Source organism: Aethalodelphis obliquidens, unplaced genomic scaffold, assembly GCF_003676395.1.
Source record: "Aethalodelphis obliquidens isolate GAN/ISIS:26980383/991018 unplaced genomic scaffold, ASM367639v1 scaffold50, whole genome shotgun sequence".
NCBI classification, from domain to species: domain Eukaryota; kingdom Metazoa; phylum Chordata; class Mammalia; order Artiodactyla; family Delphinidae; genus Aethalodelphis; species Aethalodelphis obliquidens.
The window spans coordinates 1,099,578-1,122,312 of NW_020837994.1; the positions used below are offsets into that span (position 1 = coordinate 1,099,578).

Sequence of the window (22,735 nt, forward strand, 5' to 3'; positions counted from 1 at the left end):
CTGGCACAGTAGAAATAAGGCATATTGGTACAAACACCAAAGCAAATACTCTGACCTAGCTGGCCTGTGATAAGGTTTGCTATGATAAAACTCATTTTTACATGCCAGTATAGAAAACAAGCACGAGACAAGAACATGCATGCAACTAAGCTAAAGGTTGAAAGATTAGAAATGCATAATCCCCCCCCACTCACTTGTGATATCATAAACAACAACTGCCACAGTGGAGTCACGAATGTAGCTAGGAATCAAGCTCCTGAACCGCTCTTGACCTGCTGTGTCCCATAATTGCAATCGTACCTAACAATAAAATCAGTCAAACAAGCAAGAAAAATAAGAAAGGTCAACCCGTTGCAAAATACCTACTTGTGATATCGTAAACTACTACGGCTGCAGCAGAATCACGGATGTAACTGGGAATGAGGCTACGGAAACGTTCCTGACCCGCAGTATCCCATAGCTGCAGCCTGATCTGTGGGATTGGGGAAAAAAAAAAAAAAAAAAAAAAAAAAAAAAACCAAATTCATACTAAAAAGAAATAATGTTTTTAAAGGGAGGAGGGTGGCAAGGAGGTAAAAGGAAACTCATGCAAAAGGTTACAGGGATGTGAGGAATGAAAATAACACAAAACTCCTTTCCTTTTTCAAAAGGGAATAATATTTAAATTTGGCTTGCTCTGAAGGTACATAATGCAAAAAAAATGGCAATATGAAAGATTTCACAGAATCAGAAGTACAGCTTCCTTTTTTTTCCCCTCCCTGTAACCTCTCTTTGAATCCTATATGTTCCGGAGAGCAAAAGTAGACTGCTGATGTTCAAATAGTGAACATAAAAGGGAAAAACAAAGGTAAATGTCAGTGATCATTGTCAACATCCCCTTTTCTGCAAGCCTCTCTGAAACTAAAATAAAATGTCTCTTTTCTCTATTGGATTCAGAACACTTTGAAATTGGATCTCTGATTACTGTGCTTATGCTTCTCCCACACATTTCTTCCTAGAACACTGTATATAATCTAGCAAAAAGGAGAAATATCTTTTTGCAACCCTACGTAAAAATATCCTTACTTTCTTACTTTTTCACATCTACATTCCAGGAAGAAAAGCCTGAAAACAAGCATTAAGTTCTCTTACCATCATAAAGCAGTTTCTGTTTTCAAATTTTAAGAAATAGAATGCTATATGTTAAAACATAAAAGAGAACATACAAAAGAAAAAAACTCACAAACTTATAAGAAATAGCATTAGAGATAACTTTTTTGGGTACAGATCCCAAAATAATGCATTTAAGAGAGTCACTGTTTAGGTGACAGAAATCTCTTCAAGGGATAGCAGGCTAGAATACAGGATTTATATTGCACTTAAAAGGAGTATTCCAAAAGATGGAAGACAAAAATCTAACAAGTAAATGCACATTAATTTTTTCTATTCATAGTCACTTTGGTACATATCATATTCTGACAAATAAAACCTTGAAGTTCACAAACTGTGTGATATTCAAATGAAATCTTTTTGAATGCCTCAAGAGTGGTATTCAAAAGGTCTTTAGCAGCTCTAATTTCTTCTTGAAAATATTCTTATCTCAATGCTATTTGTTATAATTTTCCAAATCAAGACAAAATTTTTGTTTAACAAGTCTAGGGCCATCAGAGTTTTACAAATAACAGCTTTCTCTCCCCTTTGGATTCTACTTGGGGATAAAAAACTCAAAGTGCTGAGTACTACTCTATAATAACAGTTTTTCTCAAGGCCTGTAAACTAACTTTGGCAACTTTGCTAAGTACTTCTCATGGTGACAATCATCGATTATAGTTTTGATCATAATTTTCTATCCTGGAGTGTTGCAGAAAATCGCACATTGAAAACATTACTCACTGTTCGATCCTCTAAGTACATTGTTTTTGATAAAAAGTCAATACCAATTGTTGCCTGTAAAACAAAACAAAACAAAACAAAACAAAGAAGTTAAAAATAGTAATAGTTTAATGGCAGTCAGCAGTTTAGGGTTCAAGTGGGAATTATGATTGTAGAAGAAATAATGAATAAACATATGAACATATCATAGTCAAATAAAAATGAACAAAATTTTCAGTGATAATGGCTTCTACCTACTGAGCACTTGCTGTGTATTAGAGATTCTTTTAAGCCCTTTACATGATCATCTCTAATGCTAATACATCTCTACAAGTAGCTAGTAGCATCATTATTTTTCTCATTTTATACATAACAATATTGGGGTTTGGAGAAGTTAAATAACTTGTCTAAAGACACAAAGCTTCTGCTGTGGAGTTGGGAATAAAAGTCCAACTCTGGGCTTCCCTGGTGGCGCAGTGGTTGAGAGTCCGCCTGCTGATGCAGGGGATACGGGTTCGTGCCCCGGTCTGTGAAGATCCCACATGCCGCAGAGTGGCTGGACCCACGAGCCATGGCCGCTGAGCCTGCGCATCCGGAGCCTGTGCTCCGCAACGAGAGAGGCCACAACAGTGAGAGGCCTGCATACCGCAAAAAAAAAAAAAAAAAAAAAAAAAAGACCTGGCACAGCCAAATAAATAAATATTAAAAAAAAAAACTTTCTAAAAACAAAAATAATAAAGATAGGTTTTATTTTTAAATTGTCATAAAATTTGACATTTTAACTATTTTAGGTGTATAATTTAATGGCATTAATTACATTCACAACTGTACAACTGTCAACACTATTTACAAAACTTTTTCACCTCCCCAAACAGAAACTTTGTACCCATTAAGCAATACCAAATTACAATGTATGGATATATGACAATTTGTTTATCCATTCATCTATTGATGGACACTTTTGGCTACTATGAGTTCCTGTTTTCAATTCTTTTTGGTATATACCTAGGAGTAAAATTGCTGGGCCATATGGTAATTCTACTTAACTTTGTGAGGAAAGTTTCTGCAGCAGCTGTGCTATTTTAAAGTCCCACTAGTGATATATTCCTATTTTCCCTTTTCTATATAAATAGCCATCCTAGTGGGTGTGAAGTGAAATGTTACTGTCGTTTTGATTTGCATTTTTCTAATGACTAATGATGCTAAACATCTTTTCATGCTTTCAGGTGCTTATTGGTCATTTGTATATCCTCTCTGGAGAAATGTCTATTCAGTCTTTTGCCTATCTTTAAATTGAGTTTGTCATTTTGTTATTGATTTGTAGGAGTTCTTTATATATTCTGGATATTAAATCTTTATCAGATATGTAACTTTCAAATATTTCCCCCTATTCTGTAGGTTGGGCCTGGTGCCTCTACTGCAAATCAATTGTCAAGAGATATATATATTTATTTATAGGTTCTCAATCCTATTCCATTGGTCTGTATGTCTACCCTTATGCCATTACCACACTGTTTTAATTACTGTAGCTTTGTAGGAAATTTTGAAATTGGGAAGTGTGAGTCCTCCAACGTTATTTTTCTTTTTCAATAATACCTTGGCTATTAATATCTTGGTGAATTAGGATCAGGTCTTTCATTTCTACAAAAATGGCAGTAGGAATTTTGATACGGATTGCACTGAATTTGTAGATTGCTTTGGGTGGTTGGTACTGACATCTTAACAATGTTAAGTTTTCTGATTTATTTACCTGGGATGTCCCTCCATTTAATTAGGTCTCCTTTATTTTTTTTGAGTAGTTTTGTTGATCTCCTTTTCACATGGACTTGTATTTTAAAACAAACAACAACAACAACAGAAGAAGATGCTTCCTCCTTTATCCCAAACTATGTGACTAATACACAACCTAAGTACTAATTCCACCTTATGACATTCAATCTGAAAATTATATCTGCCATAGGGTGGGACAATGGGCTTATAAACTTGAATTACTTTGCAAGAGCATCTAATTGACAAACCTCAGGAGTGTACAGGAGTGGCATAGCTGCATTTAAGAAATCTCACCAGTAGAACCTCATTTACTCAGGCAGTGTGGCAGAGGTAGTTACCTACACAAATATCCATCTACCCTTTCCTCCCTACTAACACAATCAAACATTTACTTAAAACCATACTTTTCCCATGAAAAAATTACATTTTCCAGGCTTCTTTGAACTTTAAATAAATGGGGTTAACTCAGTCGGGAGGTACGTTCTTGGTTTTTCCCCCCTTTCCTCCGTCTTTCTTCCTGAACTGTGGCTACCAAGGCTGGAACTCCAGGAACCATTCAGTAACCATGAAGCAAATTTCAATATGGAAGTCATATATTAGATCAGGTTAAAAAGAAAGTTAGAAGGAGTCTTGGTCCTGGATGACCATGGAGCTGCCACGCAAGTGCTGAAACACACTACCTTTAGACTTCTTTTACATGAAAAAAAATTCTCATGTCACTTATCAATGTTATTTTGTGTTTGTTATAAACAGCCCAAAATAATTTTTAATGGCTATAAATAGAAACAAGCATTTTCAGATCTCACAGTCAAGACATAAATGTTTTTACAATTAGTACAAAGTCAGACTTTATGATAAAATGTACAACAGTCCCCTCCTTGCACTGTACTATCCTAGTTTTGGGGCATCAGTTATACCACTGAACTCATAAAGATCAAGATTAACCTGAAAAACATCCTGTTGTTACTCTTCTTCTTAGTTAATTTTATTCCAAGCTGAGCTACTACAGCATAGAAGTCGATCAGCTGTAAGAATTAAGCCAACAGCAGGAAGAAAAGAAAGGAGATGGCTGGGAAACTAATCGTTATCAGCTTTTCCAGCATCTTGAATGCTACTGATGAGGAACTAATTCAAATTTTCATAAAAGATGGATGAGACATTAGTGCTGCTTCTTGCTCATCTCCTTAAAAAAGTGCAAAAGGCAATAACTGCAGAAGAAACCAAAGAGAAAATTCTCCCATGTATCTTAATTTACAACTTCATATTATCTTAAATGTTAACTAATTCATTGGTTTTGAGGGGGCAGGGGTCTGCTTTGAAAAAAAAACAAATTAAACTGAGTACTTATAAAAGGAGCTCACAATTCAAGATTGAACAATGTTATCCAAATATATTGGAGCCAAGATAACAGTAACTTTTACTTGTTTAGCTATTTTATTTGGATGCTCTCCACTTAGAATGGTGCTTATTTACCCCTACAGCTATTTTATAAAAGATTCAGATGTAAGCTACTATTCTGTCTGACTCCATAAATAGTGGTTTGTCACCTGTCCTGATGCCACAGAAGCCAGAGACCCATAAACATTATGATTTTCCATATGGGACATGATTTTTCCAATACAAAACTAACTAGGTAAGGAAAACAAGTTTTCTTCCGTATGAAGCAATGATAATCAGTTTCCTTCTGTGGTCCAAACACGTAAAGCTCTGTTGCCTGGTTGCTGCCTTCTCTATCAAGAGAAAATAGAGAAATAATGAGTTGAAAGAGGCAATGACCAAAGGAAGAAAAGAGTGGGGAAGTTAAAAGAATTTAAAATTGAGTAACAGAGATAAATAAAACGAATGAGGAAAGGAAAACGACCCCAGAAAGAAGATGCTGATACAGAATCCAGTTTAGAAGGGAATCCCATTTAAAAATATGTTTACATATATGTACATATGTGGGAAAAAATATATGTATATACATTTTCCCCCTAGATACCTTTGTGCCATATTATATTTCTGTCAATTAGGACAGAAACTAGGTAGAGTCTGTGAATTTTAAAAATGAGTCATTAAAATGGACATAAAATTTTAGTTCTGCAAGGTGAACAAGTTCTAGAGATCTGCTGCACAGCATTGTGCATGTAGATGACAATACTGCATTGTATACACTTAAAAATCTAATAAGAAGGTAAAATCTCATGTAAGTGTTCTTACCACAATGAAAAAAAAGAACCTCACCCCCACCCCAAATAAAATGACAATACTTCTGGAAAAGGAAAAAAAAAAAAGTCATTAAAAATTAAACAAAAATAAAAAGACAAATCAAACACAGAATCAGCAAAACAGTCCATCTAGTTAAGGATTTTGTTTCTACTGATAATCTAGAATTCTGTATAGAATAATCTAGAGCTTTAACTTAAAGAGATTAAGGATATATTTATTCACCACCACCATCTTTCTGGACAAGTTCATTAGAGTGTCTAAAACCCACTGCTTGGACTTCTCTGGTGGTGCAGTGGTTAAGAATCCGCCTGCCAATGCAGGGGACACAGGTTGGATCCCTGGTCCGGGAAGATCCCACATGCCACAGAGCAACTAAGCCCGTGCACCACAACTACTGAACCTGCAAGCCACAACTACTAAGCCCACGTGCCACAACTACTGAAGCCTGCACACCTAGAGCCCATGCTCTGCAACAACAGAAGCCACAGCAATAAGAAGCCCGCACACCGCAACAAAGAGTAGCCCCAGCTCGCCACAACTAGAGAAAGCTTGCGCGCAGCAACGAAGACCCAATGCAGCCAAAAGTAAATAAAATTTTAAAAATAAATAAATAAAACTCACTGTTTTATCTATGCTGTCCTGAACTTAACTGTTGATTTGTAACAGCCTTTGGAATAAGAAATTCTCTAAATTCAAAGTAATCTCTAAGGTTACTCTGAGCAATATAATCTTCCTCAAATAAAAGAATTAAACTACTCCAACTGTGGGAATCTTTCTCGAGCTTATTTACATTAAGCTGAACTATATAAAATGGCCAATATTATACCATTTTTGAATGATAAAAATAGCAATGTAGTATGGTTCAAACTGATATAGTTGAAACTGTTAGAAAAATCTGTTGGTTTATAATTGGTAAAAGAAAAAGAAGGGTGAATGCTAGAGCAACTTAAGAGAAACGCTTCCAGACTCTCTAACTAGAAATAATTTTCCCAGATAACTTAGATTTTTTGCTTTACTTTGAAATAATGACCAAAATATGGTCAATTAAGGACTCTTCTGGCCAACCAGTTTAGTCTTTTTCAAATGAAATTAATTCAGTGCAAAGGAATCATAAATAGGGCATGAATTATGAATTACATAAAATTTATCTTTTTTGTGAAATAAAACTTCACTAAGTTTCAGATATATATTACATACGGCTCAATAATACATTTCTAGCTATGAGACTAGCTCTTCAATTATTCATTTCAGAAGTCTTTCTCTTGTGTGTATGGTGGAGGTAGGGGTAGGGAATCTTCAAATAATCCACTGAACAACTCTTCACCTGATAACTAAGTTTGCAGCTAACGACATATGGTCAATTCTTCATATATCAAGTTAATACTTGATATGCTGTCAAGCTGATTTCCCTAGGTAAGGATGTAGGGTGCTACATTATCCAAATTTTCCTGTTAGAGCTAAACTAAGATAATACCTCGGACTGTACCTAATTCTTACAAAAACTTGTAGTTTACATTGTAAATCAGTATCTCCTATTAATGCCAAAGTACAATGATATTTTGGCTTCACTAGCAACAACTTCTTCACAAAGAATCAAAATCTTTCCTTATCTCTCAAATTCTATGTAACCTCACCCCATCAACATCACTGCCCTTATAAATGTCTGAATGAACAGCAGCAGTAGTCTTACTGCATAAGTAGCAACAGCACTTTAGGTGTGCCGGAAATATCTCCTTAATTTCACAGAGAACTTGGGTAAAATGAAATACTTCAGAAATACTCAGAGGACTCCAGCTACAGGCTCTAGCTCATAATTCTTTAGCCTAAGACTCTGACTCTAGTTCAAATTTTTTAGCATATGGTATTTGGTTCCACTCCCAAAGATATGAGCTCAACACTCTCAGGAACTTTCTACATATGGCTCAATGACATCAATACTTTCTTCAGTCCCTAAGACTGGTATTTATAGTTTCTCTGCTGAAGAGAGAGAGAAGCATTGCTCAGAATCAAAATATGGTATGCAAGAGGTCATCTAGGTGAAGCTATAAGCTGTAGAGTTGCAGGGACCTAGAAAATTGAGGATATCCGATATAAACGGGTCCAAAAAAACCCGAAGTACTCTTGCTAACTGTACTATTTTTTCATTTCTAAACTTGTTCTTTTTATAGTGTCTTAAGATGTGACTAAACCATTTCTGAAATATTCAAAAGAATGTAATAAAATTTATACTATACATATTCATTGGCTTTTAAGAAGTGACTTTTCTTAAATGTCATGTTTATGTTTTAGTCATTCCTGTTTCATGATCGTTATGGGTTTTAATAAAAGGCTTAATTAGAAACAAATTCCTTTGGGGGTGAGGTGGAAATGTTCTTAATCTTGATTGTAGTAGTAGCTTCATAGGTGTACATATCTGTCAAAATTTATCAAAATGTAAGGAATTAATAATTCTTTACTACTATCGATTATAAGATCCCACTGAATATTTTGGATAAGTCTTTTGTCATGTGTGCCTTTTGCAAATCTATGGCTTGTCTTCTCATTCTCTTAACACTGTCTTTGGCAGAGCAGAAGTTTCTAATTTTAATGAAGTCCAGCTTATCAACTGCTTCTTTTATGGATCATGCCTTTGGTATTGTATCTAAAAAGTCACTGCCATATGCAAGATCATCTAGGTTCTCTCCAATGTTACCTTCCAGTAGCTTATTACAGAGTTTTACATTTAGGTCTGTGTTTAGGTCCATTCTGAGAATAACCTCTGTGTCTACATTCATTTGCATGCGGATGACCAGCTGTCCCAGCACAATTTGTTGAAGAGACTATCTTTGCTCCATTGTACTGCCTTTGCTCCTTTGTCAAAGATCAATTAGAAAAACCTTTGTTTACATCTTAGTTCTACCATTTAGTAGTTGGATGGTTTTGGACAAATTGTACAAATTTGGACAAACTTTTTCCTAGAAAACAAATGCCCAAGTTTTTCAGTTTTCTTAGTGTTCAAACCAGAAGGCATATCCCTGAAATAAAATAAATATTTCAAATATGGGAAAATACATACTAAAAAAGGGACAGGAGTCAGATTTTATATTTACCCTAAAAGCTTTCTGAAAAATAAAAAATGGTTTAATAATTGAGACAGAGGCAGTTAATTACTATGGAAATTAGCCATTCCTTTAATCAGATCAACATTTGATACACTCCTAAGACAAATAATTGAAATCAAGTTTTTATACTAACTACACAGTAATACAGATGTAAAATACTTCAATTAAAAGGGATTTTTAAAAATTTTAATAAGAATATTTCAGAAAGTTGATACAGGGACTCTCCTGGCGGTCCAGTGGTTAGGACTCTGCGCTTCCACTGCAGGGGGCGTGAGTTTGACCCCTGACTGGGGAACTAAGATCCCACAGGCCGTGCAGCAAAAAAGTTAATACAGAAAAAGATTTATAATGTGCTTAGGGCCTCAGTGAAAGTACCTGGTATGAAGATTACTAATTTATTCGTTTTAGCTTTTTCTTTGATTTTCGTTTCACAATTAAGCATTTTAAACTAAGATACATACAAACATATAACTTAGATACATATGCAACTGAGAGCAGACATCCTTGTCTTGTTCTTGATCTTAAAGAGAACGCATTCAGCCTTTAAACATTACGTCTGATGTTAGCTGTGGGTCTTTCATAGAGATGCCCCTTATCACATTTAGAAAGTTCCCTTGTATTCCTAATTTGCCAAGTGTTTTTATCATGAAAGGCTACTGGATTCTGTCAAATGCTTTTTCTGTGTCTGTTGAAATAATCGTGTGATTTTGTCCACACTGCGTGGCTTTTTTTTTTCTTTTTGGCCGCACTGCGTGGCTTGTAGGATATTAGTTCCCCGACCAGGGATTGAACCCGGGCCCTCAGCAGTGAGAGTGTGGAGCCCTAACCACTGGACTGCCAGGGAATTCCCCTGATTTTGTCCTTTATTCTATTCATATAGCGTATTACATCACTTTCTGTATGTTAAACCAACCTTGTAATCTTGGTACTAACCTACCAATCCTACTTGGTAAATGGTATAGAACCTTTTTACAAGTTACCAGATTCAGTTCGGTAGTATTTTGCTGAGGACTATTGTGTTTATATTCATAAAGGATATTAGTCTGTAGTTTTATTTTTGATGTCTTTGCCTGGTTTGGGTATGAGAGTCATACTGACCTCATGGGATAAGTTGGGAAGTATTTCTTCTTCTGTTTTTGGAAGTTTACGAAGTATTAGTGTTGTTCTTTAAATATTTCACAGAATTGACCAGTGAAGCCATCTAGTCCTGCGATTTTCTTTGTAAGAAGTTTTTTGATTGATAACTCTATCTACTTATTATAGGTATATTCAAATTTTCTATTTCTTCTTGAGTTAGTTTCGATAGTTTGTATCTTTCTTGGAATTTATCCATTTCATCTAGGTTATCTAATTTGTTGGCATATAACTGTTCACAGTATTCCCTTATAATCCTGTTTATTTCTGTAAGGTCTTCTCCTTCACTCCTGATTTTAATAGTTTGAGCCTTCTTTTTTCTTGATTAGTCTACCTTTAGGTTTGTCAATTTTGCTGATCTTCTCTAAGAACCACTTTTGGTTTCACTGAATTTCTTGTTTTTCTGTTCTCTCTTCCATATATTTCTGCTCTAATCTTTATCAGCTTCTGAATTAAGCACGTCTTTATTTTCTGTATTTTTGTTGTCCTGACACCTGGGGCCTTCCTTATACTGGAGGGACTGGCCATCCCAGGGTTTGCCAATTCCTAGAGAAGTAAAACTTGCCTGTGGAGGGCCTTTAATATGAAAACCAACCAATCCAAACCCATACCCCAACCACCTCCTCTATCACACTCAGGGTCATTACTCCCCTGCCCTAATCACCCTAGGGCCAAGTAGCAGACAACTAGGAACAGCCCCTACAGCCCAGAGACCACTGAAATTACTCAAAGTAGGCAATCCTATATTTCCTTACCTGGTCTTACCCATCCTTCCCACAGAAATCCCAATAAAGGCTAGTGCCTACATTTCCTGCCCAACCCCCCTTCACCTCCTGACCAATACCAGTACTTCTTCCATGTGCCCCCCTCATATGGCCTGGAGTGTCCCTTCCTCTTGAGATTTGTGAGTATAGTAAACTATCTTTACAATGGCAATCATCTCCTGATCTGTTGGCCTCACCACACCTGAATAATAAAACCTACATTTTAAAGTAGTTTTTACTTCTGCTTGCTTTAGGTTTACTTTTCTTTTTCTAGTTTCTTAGGATAGAAGATTAAATTACTGATTTAATGTATCTATTCTTTTCCTTATAACACTGCTTTAGCTGTATCCCATAAGTTTTGGTATGCTGTGGGTTTTTTTTAAAATTTATCTCGAAGTATTTTCTAATTTCCCTTGTGATTGTCTTTGACCCACTGGTTATTTACGAATGAGTTATTTAATTTTCCATATATGTGTGAACTTCCCAAATCTCCTTCTGTTAATGATTTCTAATTATAGTACTCACTTATTCTTGACTTCAAGTATAGATGAAAATGTCACAGAATCCTAGACTTGGAGGAAATCTCTCCAAGAGAATAGCTATAATCACTCTTACTTCTATCCCAGATGGCATTAGCAATAATCTTTCAATAGATTTTGGAAGAGAAGCTAAAGAAATCAAATGAAAAAGTTGAGGACTATGAGCATCATCAGTTATACTTTGTATTTATAGAGAATTTTACAGATTACAGAAAATGCTTTTATATCCATGTCTGAATGTAAATAAATGAATTTTTAAAAGGACCTGTAACACATAAGAGACAACTAGTAGGTTGGCATAAACAAAATACCTGATAGGTGTTGTCAAAACTGTCATACATGAATCTGGTAATCAGTGATGTCTTTCCAACTGAAATGAAAAGGAAAAAAAAGATTGATTCAGTTAACACATTAAATTGGGTTCTCAAGCAATTTTTTTACAGAGAACTGCGATTCAATTCATTGGGAAATATCTGCAATGGTTCAACTAACAATAAGTTACAAACATACAGGCCTATGTGACAAATAAAAAGAGAATACTTACATAACCACTAAAAAAAAAACAAACAAAAAAACCATACAGGCCTGAGTTTGTTGAAATGTCTTTCTTTAATAACAGATAATCTCGGGACTTTCCTGGTGGTCCAGTGGGTAAGACTCCACGCTCCCAATGCAGGGAGCCTGGGTTTGATCCCTGGTTGGGGAACTAGATCCCACATGCATGCTGCAACTAAGAAGCCCACAGGCCGCAACTAAGAAGCCCACAGGCTGCAACTAATAAGCCCGCATGCTGCAACTAAACTTGCTGCAACGAAGATCCCGAAGATCCCGTGTGCCGCAACTAAGACTCAGCCCAGCCAAAACAACTAAATAAGTTCTTCTTCCCCACCCCCTTCCTTTTCCTCTCCTCCTCCTTATAAAAAAAAAAAACCAGCCAAACAAACAAAAGATAATCTCTCAAACTGAGAGCACAGGTAAAAGAATATTTATTTAGTTAAGAGGTGAGGAAAATGAAGAGAAGAGATGGAGGAAAACAATCAGTTATGCTGACATCTCTAATTCACAAAAGGTAAGCAGATATTTACTTGACCCCTAACAAAAAGAACTAGGATTACACTGGGAAGAAATTATAGTTAACTTCCTGGACAGTAACCTGGGGAATATAAGGGTCAGGTCCACTTCATTCAGTGAATCAAAGCTTAATCTCGGGAAGCATAAAAACTAAATATGAAGAGTTCTAGGAGGGGTATGAGGGCTGCAAGAACTTGACTGTTTAAGAGTAAGAATGAAATGACATGGAAAATTGTTTTGAAACTCATTTCAGGATCAGATCTCTATTCTTTGGCAGGGCAATCCCAAAGATTCATACTACTTTGTATTGGTATTTTTAAGTTAATCCACATGAAAGTGCCACTAGGTAAACAATAGTGGTATACTGCCAATATCCTTACCAATGGGCACAGTGTTCAAGGACAAGAACCATATCTAATTTTCCTATATCTCCAGTAGCTTGGCATAGATTCAATAAATACTAAATGATACAAGAAATTATATCAATTGGAAAAGAACTGAGCAAATAAATATCTCAAATGCTCTCCTAAATGTAAATACTTTGGGGAGGAAAAAAAAACAATACCTAGTCACTCATGTTTTTGTATGAATTTAAGTAACTTTTGATTTCAACTTTTGATTTTTAGAGACCTGATCCCGGCCTCTTTAAATGTCCTCCATCCATGTGCTATATGAAAACCTGAGGAAAAAACTGAGCCAAAGAAGGAAGAATCCCATAAAATCACCTACTCCCAAACATCTTATTTTAAAGAATCTAAAATAGCAGGTTGAACAGCTAAAGCTAGTTTCCCTAGACCCTGGTCAAAAGCAAACTGATGTTTGGGAAGAAGTCTCTTTTTGGAGCAATGAGTAGATCTACGCATTTCTTCATTAGTAAATAGTACATACAGTTTTTATTTTGTTTTGAAAAATGTCCCTCCTTTTTTATATAAAAGAGCAAAATGCATGTTATAAAGCGGGCAACACAGAAAAGACCAAGAACAAAGTGAAAATTACATATATCCTACCACCTATACATAACTAACATTACAACTTTGGTATATGTTTTTCCAAAATACTTTTTATATATAAGAATACCTATGTACTTAAAGGCAAAACCCTAGAACCAATCATAGTAAAGTCAGGAACAATACACATACTACATTATTTAACACTGATCAGAATCTATTAAAAAGTAAATCTAAAAATCTGAAGAGATAAAAGGCAAAATAGTGGTGGGGGAAACAGTGGTGGATAAAAGCAAAGGAGCTTCATTATAAATAAAATATATAGTGAAGAAATGCAAAATAGCTTGTCTGTTGAAACGGTTTTTTTCTTTTTTCTTTTTTTTTTTTGTGGTACACGGGCCTCTCACTGTTGTGGCCTCTCCCATTGCGGAGCACAGGCTCCGGATGCGCAGGCTCAGCGGCCATGGCTCACGGGCCCAGCCGCTCCGCGGCATGTGGGATCTTCCCAGACCGGGGCACGAACCCGTGTCCCCTGCATCGGCAGGCGGACTCTCAACCACTGCGCCACCAGGGAAGCCCTTATAAATCTTTTTTTTAAATATAAGGAACTCACTGAATCAAATGAATACTAATTAAAGCAAATGCAGTGTACATAAAACTGAGGTAAGAGACCTCTAACTCCATAGGAAATCTATGAAATGATTAATCATTTTAAGAGAAGAATTATTTTTCCAGTAGCCCCACTGCTTTGCATATCATCTTCATGGGCCACCTTCTCCAATGGAATCTGAGGACCTAATACTGGTCTCAACCAACCAATTTCCATTCCGGCTTGAAGGGCTGCTGCAAACTGCTGAAATTCCTCCTTGGTGGATATATAGAGAGCAACTCCTATTATGCTAGATTCCTTTGCCATGATGTCTCCCGTGGGTTTATTTCAACAGGACCTCTGCTGCCAACAACTATTACTCGTCCTCCATGTGACAAAGATTCAAATCATTGCTAAGATTTACATTAGTTAACATTTCAATAATCACATCAACTCCTTTTCACCAAAAGATTTCTTAATTATATCAATATAATTAGTTTCTCTGTGATTAAACACTTCGTGGGCCCCATTTTGCAAAACAGTGTTTTGTCCTTCCTCAGTACCAGCTGTGCCCAAAACTTTTAAGCCATCAACTCTAGCAGTCTGGCATGCTGCTATCCCAACTCCTCCACTAGCTTCATGAACCAGAACACTTTCTCCAGCTTTCACACAGGCACTGTGGAGCAGAGCTCAATAAGCAGTAAAATACGGGATACTGATGGCAGCTCCTTGTTTAAAGTCCAGTTTTCCCGGCAGTGTGTAAACAGGGTAATTGGCTGCCAGAGCATACTCTGCGTAGCCCTCAGAGATCATGCTGGTAGTGAAAACTCTGTCACTTTTCTTGAAAGCAGATACACTTTCTCCAACAGCTTCTGTTATCCCAGCCACATCTAATCCAGGAGTATAAGGTGGAAGTGGTTTTCTACTGTAGGTACCAGAGTGAATTTGTGTGTCCACTGGGTTTACACTACATGCTTGGACTTTGATTAGAACCTGATGGTCTTTTGGAATCGGTATGGCAACATCCGACTGGAGTTTCATCACTTCTGGTCCACAAATTAAAAAACTCTAATAGCTTGCATCAACCTCTGTTCAGTCACCATGGTGATCTAGATACGAGTCCTGAGTGGGAAATCAAAATCTGCGAGAGCTCCCTCAGATTCCATGGAAAAAAGGGCTGTGTGATGTATGATTTCATCTCAATAAAACTGTTATTAAAAATCTATCATGGATTTCCCTGGTGACTCAGTGGTTACGAATCCTCCTGCCAATGAAAGGGACGCCTAGAGCCCGTGCTCCACAACAGAAGCCACTGCAATGAGAAGCCTGCGCACCACAATGAAGAGTAACCCCCGCTCGCCACAAGTAGAGAAAGCCCGCGCACATCAACGAAGACCCAACACAGCCATAAATAAATAAATAGATAAATAAAATCCATTGTGGTGATTATTGTACAATGTGAAATACTTAATGCCACTGAACTGTACACATAGAAATAAGTTAAAATGGTAAATTTTACTATGTATAATAATTTTAATACTGGAGCACCAAAGATAACTAAAAAAGGGGCTGATTATTAAAGATTAGAGGAACTAATTATTGGGCCTCTAGAAGACCAAGGTATACTAATTTAAGAGAGAACTTCTGTAAGTGGTAAAGTAATTCCTCACATAATATACTCTTCAAGAATACTTAGGATTCAAAGATTATAAGACTAATGTTTGCATAAAAGGAGAAGTCTCAATTATTCTACAACCTATATAAATGAACATTTATGAACTGCTTCATAATCTGGTCAGTTATATTGGTCAGATAATACTGAAACAGACAACAAGATATTTATATATTCTAATTTTCCCCCACAAAAATAAGCCATTATAAAAGATTAATGTGCTATGATAATAACAGTACCTTAAATCAGACGCTATGATTTTAGTTAGAAGTTAAGCATAAAAATACAACAAGCAAACACACAAAAACAACACTACCTGTAGTCCATCATGGTAATGAAGACACCTGAAAAACGTACCTAGGGACCATAGCGAAAAAGCTCAGCGGCAAGCAAAACTCACTGCAATATCACAGCCAAGATGTCTCATCTAGGTGATGCAATTCTACAGCAAAACAGAAAATCAATTAAACCAAGCTAACACTACTCCAATGTAGCGAACCTAGTCAACAACACTGAAGTTCCATAAAGCTAGTAGCCTTTCTCTAAAGACCTTAATTGAATAAAGATTTCATTTTTCCTAAAGCTTAAAAAAAAAAAAACGAATATGGAATATTACTCAGCCATAAAAAGAAATGAAATTGAGTTATTTGTAGTGAGGTGGATGGACCTAGATTCTGTCATACAGAGTGAAGTAAGTCAGAAAAACAAATATCGTATGCTAACACATATATATGGAATCTAAAAAAAAAAAAAGGTTCTGAGGAACCTAGGGGTAGGACAGAAATAAAGAAGCAGACGTAGAGAATGGACTTGATGACACATGGAGGGGGAAGGGTAAGCTGGGATGAAGTGAGAGTGACATGGACATATATACACTACCAAATGTAAAACAGATAGCTGGTGGGAAGCAGCCACATAGCACAGGAGATCAGCGCGGTGCTTTGTGACTACCTAGAGGAGTGGGAAAGGGAGGATGGGAGGGAGATGCAAGAGGGAGAAGATATGGGGATATATGTATATGTAGAGCTGATTCACTTTGTTATAAAGCAGAAACTAACACACCATTGTAAAGCAATCATACTCCAATAAAGATGATTAAAAAAAAAAGAAGAGAACTACAACTACACTTGTACAATTACATTCAAAAATGGGGAGAATGAATTTGGTTGTATAAAATATTTGCTGAATAAGTAATTTCACATCTATGGCTCAAAAGTTGTTTTTTAATAAATATGCTTTATTTCTTTATAATAATATTTACGTTAAAGGCATCAGACCTATGATATGAGTTTCCAGGATGATGAAATGGAGACATCCAAAGTAAAAACAAAAAATATTTGACTACACAAAACGTGAAGACAGAAAAGATATTCACATAAAGGTAATGACCCACTGGCTACTCTTACCAAAGATGAATAAAACATAAACAAATATATTAATGCTTGGATGGCTACTATTTCTCACTTCATTCCAAAACTTCCAAGTGCTAGGAAACAAGGAGGTTGGAGGATGAGAATGAAAAACAAATGTAAGTAAGGCCTTGAACGCAAAGGAGTTTACAACCACTGAAAGAGGGTGAACAAGAGAATAAAGCACCGTGCAAACAAAGTGTCCATCCTCTATACTGCCAGAGGTGTGTTTCAACAATTTATAAACATTCCAAGGCTCCCCAGTCTCCATAAGCTAAAGATCCTTAGCAGGCATTCAAACTTGAGCTGAGCCTTTCTAGTCTCATCTCCTAACCTTGCCAAACACAAATACCATCTGACAATGATGGAAAGCTATTGGTTATTCTTCAAGCATAACAGGTTCCTTGGAGCCTGAGATTTTGCTCATGTAAACCAGTTTTGTGGAACTTTTCTTTCCTGGTTACATTATGAACTTATGGATTCAGTATCAGATGTGGTTCTGCCTGGAGGAGAGAAAAACTAAATTACCTCTCCAAACTACTTTCAGCCAAGCTCCCTGGTGGCCTAGTGGTTAGGATTCTACGCTTTCACTGCCATGGCCCGGGTTCAATCCCTGTTCAGGGAACTGAGATTCCCGCAAGGCATGCAGGGTGACAAAAAAATAAAATAAAATAAAATAAAATACTTTCAGCCTAAGATTGTATTTCTAGAAGTATTTTAGATAGCAGCAGGGCTTTTATTTTATTCCTACAACAAAGTTAACATTCATCTATGAATGTATCTTAAGGATAAAATGACGAGTTGGACTAATTAAAAAAGATACATGCATCCCAATGTTTATTGCAGCACTAGCCAAGACATGGAAGCAACCTAAATGTCCATTAACAGATGAATGGATAAAGAAGATGTGGTATATATACACAATGGAATACTACTCAGTCATCAAAAAGAATGAAATAATGCCATTTACAGCAACATGGATGGACCTTTCATACTAAGTAAGTGAAGTAAGTCAGAAAGAGAAAGACAAATACCAAATGATATCACTTATATGTCGAATCTAAAATATGATACAAATGAACTTATTTACAAAACAGAAACAGACTCACAGACTTAGAAGACAAGCTTATGGTTATCAAAGGGGAAAGGGGGCTGGGGGAGGGATAAATTAGGAGTTTGGGATTAGCAGATACAAATTACTATATATAAAATAAACAAAAAGGTCCTAGGGACTTCCCTGGTGGCGCAGTGGTTAAGAATCCGCCTACCAATGCAGGGGACATGGGTTCGATCCCTGGTCCAGGAAGATCCCACATGCCGTGAAGCAACTAAGCCCGTGCGCCACAAATACTGAGCCTGTGTTCTAGAACCCACAAGCCACAACTACTGAGCCTGCAAGCCACAACTACTCAAGCTTGCACGCCTAGAGCCCCTGCTCCGCAACAAGAGAAGCCACCTCAATGCGAAGCCCACACACCGCAAGAAAGAGCAGCCCCCGCTCACCCCAACTAGAGAAAGCCCGCGTGCAGCAACGAACACCCAATGCAATCGTAAAGAAATAAGTAAGTAGCTCCTATTGTATAGCACAGGGAACTATATTCAATATCCTATAATAAACCATCTGGAAAAGAATATATATACATACATACATGCATACATATATATAACTGAATCACTTTGCTCTACACCAGAAACTAACACAAATCAACTATACTTCAATAAAAAAATGTTTTTAAAAAGATAACTTGGAAATAATCTGTACCCTCAAAGAACAGTTCAGTGGGAAGTTCAAAATAAGTACTAGCATAAGACTAGCTTTTCCAGCATTAACTTTACTCAAAAACTTTTTAAGTCTAAGTGTAGAAAAGCATGATCCACTTCTTACAGGGAAAAATAAGAAAAAAATGGCAATATAAGGAACTTAACTCATATTATCTTGTTTGTGCATTTATTTACTAGTTTACCTCTCCCAACTTACAAATGATAAGCTGTAGAACAGGAACCTCATCTATCTTGTTCATGGCTACACTAAGTGTTGGTCCCTGTCTAGCACTAAATGAAATAATCAATGAAAGAAACCATCAAGTAGACAGTATTCACTAAGGTTGTCCAGAGTCTGCATTCTTGGAAAAATGAAAGTAGATATAGCTCACAGGGGCACACTTATGATAAAACTCAGTGAACTGAGGTTTTAGAACCAGAAGGCCAAATTTACTAATCAATGTAAGAAATAATTTTGTAACGATGGGAATATTCAGGTCAATATAACTAGCAATTTTTCTCATTCAAGCTGTACACTTAAGATTCGTATGCTTTTCTATATGTTACACTTCAATAAAAAGTTTTCCTTGTAAAAATAAAATCTAAATAATCACTGTCTGAAATAATAACATCTTATGGGGTTTTACACACACACACACACACACACACACACACACACACTTAAAGTACACATAGTAAGTCAAGTCAGAAGGAAGAATGGTAAGTAGAATTAGACTGCCAGGGTCCCTGCACTGCCCAGAAGGGTAAAGGAATCAATTACCTGTAAACTTTTGTAAGTCATGGCTGCATGCCACAACTTCTGGGCTAATCACAAAAAGAAAAAGAAAAGAAAATTGTATAACTTCCCAATTAATAAAGAATATGGAATACTTTTTTAAAAGGCTACAAATTCAAATAACACAAGAAGAGAAAAAGAAACACTCAGGACAAAAAGAAAGCACATTGAGAAGATGGTAGATTTATTTTAAATCCAAATATATAATTATATTAAATGTAAATGTACTAATGTTCCAATTTTAAAAACAATTATCAGACTGGACAAACACAAAACTTAACTAGATGACTACTAAGCCACATCTGAAACATAAGAATACAAAAATGTTGAGAGTAAAAAGATAGAGGGACTTCCCTGGTGGCGCAGTGGTTAAGAATCTGCCTGCCAATGCAGGAGACACGGGTTCGAGTCCTGGTAGGTCAGGGAACTAAGATCCCCATATGCCGGGCAGGGCAGCCAAAATAAATAAATTAATTAAAAAGGATAGAAAAATATAAATACTATGAAAACATTAGCCAAAAGAAAGGTGGTATACCTATACTAACATCAAAGTAAACTTTGGGCTTCCCTGGTGGCACAGTGGTTGAGAGTCCGCCTGCCGATGCAGGGGATATGGGTTCGTGCCCCGGTCCGGGAAGATCCCACATGCCGCGGAGCGGCTGGGCCCGTGAGCCATGGCCGCTGAGCCTGCGTGTCCGGAGCCTGTGCTCCGCAAAGTAAACTTTAGGGCAAAAAGCATTACTAGAAATAGTGGAACACTTGATGACGAGAAAAGGTTGAAGTCACCAAGAACACAATAACAATTCCAGGGACTTCCCTGGACGTCCAGTGGCTAAGAATCTGCGCTTCCACTGCAGGGGGCACGGGTTCGATCCCTGGTTGGGGAACTAAGATCCTACATGCCACGCGGTGTGGCCAGAAAAAAAGTCTCAGAAACCTATACGTTAAAAATGGAAAAACTACAAGGATACATATACAGAGCCACAATCACCATGGGAAATTTTAACATACCTCTCTCAATAACAAAATAGACAAAAATTTGATAAAGACACATAATATTTGAACCACTTGATTAACAAAACTGATCTAGTGATCATATATTGAATTCTGCACCTAACAAATTCATTCTTTTCAGGCACAAAGGGAATATTTATTAAAACTGACATAACATATGGACCATAAAGTCTCAAGAAAATTAAAAACAGTGAAAATATATTCTCTGAACACAGTACGATTAAAGTAGAAATCAAAAATATAAAGAAAACTAGAAAGTCCCCAAGTGTTTTCAAATAATATACTTCTAATAACCAATGAATCAAAGGAGAAATCAAAATAGAAATCAGAAAGCATTTTGTACTCAATGACAAAAATACTGCAGAGCAAATCCCCAAAACACTACTATAATAGTCCTTAAAGGGAAATTTATACAATTACACACACACACACACACACACACACACACACTTATATGAGCATATATTAGGGAGAAAAAAAAAACTAAACATGAGCTATATATCCCTCTCTCAAGAAGTTGGAAAAAACCAGCAAAATAAACCATTGAAACTATAAGAAAGGAAATAAAGAGCAGAAATAAAACAGAAAACACACAACTGAGAGTCAACAAGGCCTGTTTAAGTTCTTTGAACAAAAAACTATTAAATTTATAAACCTCCAGGAAGTCTTACCAAGAAGAAATGAAAGGTACAGATAACCAGTATTAGAAATTAATGAAGCATGATTACAGATCCTGCAGACATAAAAACATGAGTAATATGCACTAATAAATTTGAAACAGTAGATGAAATGTACAAAGTCCTAGAAAAATAAGAAAGAAAAAAGAAAATCTTAAAGAAATTGAAGCTCTATTTAAAAAACCTTCCCCACGGGCTTCCCTGGTGGCGCAGTGGTTGAGAGTCCGCCTGCCGATGCAGGGGACGCGGGTTCGTGCCCCGGTCCGGGAAGATCCCACGTGCCGCGGAGCGGCTGGGCCCGTGAGCCATGGCCACTGAGCCTGCGCGTCCGGAGCCTGTGCTCCGCATCGGGAGAGGCCACAACAGTCTCTTTAGATTCATTGAAAATAGTGATCTGAAGTTTTGTTTGAAATACACTAGGGGCTTCCCTGGTGGCGCAGTGGTTGAGAGTCCGCCTGCCGATGCAGGGGACACAGGTTCGTGCCCGGTCTGGGAGGATCCCACATGCCGCGGAGCAGCTGGGCCTGTGAGCCATGGCCGCTGAGCCTGCGGGTCCGGAGCCTGTGCTCCGCAACGCAAGAGGACACAACAGTGAGAGGCCCACATACCGCAAAAAAACCCAAAACAAACAAACAAAAAAAACCCAATAAGGTGGGAGGATTTGCTCTCTGGTAAATCAGTAATTTTTATATTAAGTTATAGTAAGTTTTGTATTGTTGCAAGGGTAGACTAAGCAATTAGCAGAATAGAAATTCCAGAACCAGGTCAATGAATTTATAGACAGTTGGTCATTATAAAACTGATATGGCAGAGAACTGAGGAAAAGAAATGTTTTTAAATACATGATGCTCGGATAATTACATATCCATACTGAAAAAAATTAAACCTGACATCTATTTCATAGTACACATAAAGATAAATTTCAGTTGGATTATAAACCTAAATGTGAAAGACAAAGCAAAACAAAACACAAAAAAACAAAACAAAATTTCTAAAATATAATAGGGGAGACTATCTTCATTACTCAGGCTATGGAAAAACGTCTTAAAATGGGACATAAAAATCAGATTTTTATACACTGATACATCTATCTACATTAAAACTAACATTTTCTGTTCATTAAAAATTGTCATTAAGAGTGAAAAAAGCAAGCAATCATAGGTTGGTCTGTTCAAAAAAAAAATACACCTTTTGTTTTTCTTCATGGAGAATAAAGGACACATGTTTTGAAGGAGGACGAAGCAACAGTTTAAGACTATCATAGTGTCTGTGTTACCGATTAAAAGTCTTTCTCTGAACTGTGAGTGTAGTTCCTTTAATATGCACCTTAACTTTTCTACAGCAAAATTTAAGCAAATAAGTTTTGACTTTGGAAAAACATTTCTCAATAATACAATAATGAAGTAATCAAAACTAAAAACCCAAGAAAGAA

At 36.6% G+C, this 22,735-nt stretch overlaps 1 protein-coding gene and 1 pseudogene across 4 annotated transcripts in view; both read right to left on the minus strand.

The window, feature by feature from the left end:
* Positions 1 to 22,735, minus strand: part of RAB6A (RAB6A, member RAS oncogene family) — a 74,987-nt gene that overhangs the window by 33,392 nt on the left and 18,860 nt on the right. For 3 of the 4 annotated variants that reach the window (XM_027083340.1, XM_027083343.1, XM_027083342.1), the window contains 3 exons: positions 11,679 to 11,737; positions 1,873 to 1,926; positions 195 to 300 (listed from right to left, as the gene is read on the minus strand). In XM_027083340.1, the coding sequence (XP_026939141.1) occupies positions 195 to 300; positions 1,873 to 1,926; positions 11,679 to 11,737 (219 nt within the window). Of the gene's footprint in view, positions 1 to 194; positions 301 to 366; positions 473 to 1,872; positions 1,927 to 11,678; positions 11,738 to 22,735 lie in introns of all 4 variants that reach the window. The other variant, XM_027083341.1, reaches the window with a different exon arrangement.
* On the minus strand, positions 13,937 to 15,235 carry LOC113607737 (zeta-crystallin pseudogene; annotated as a pseudogene).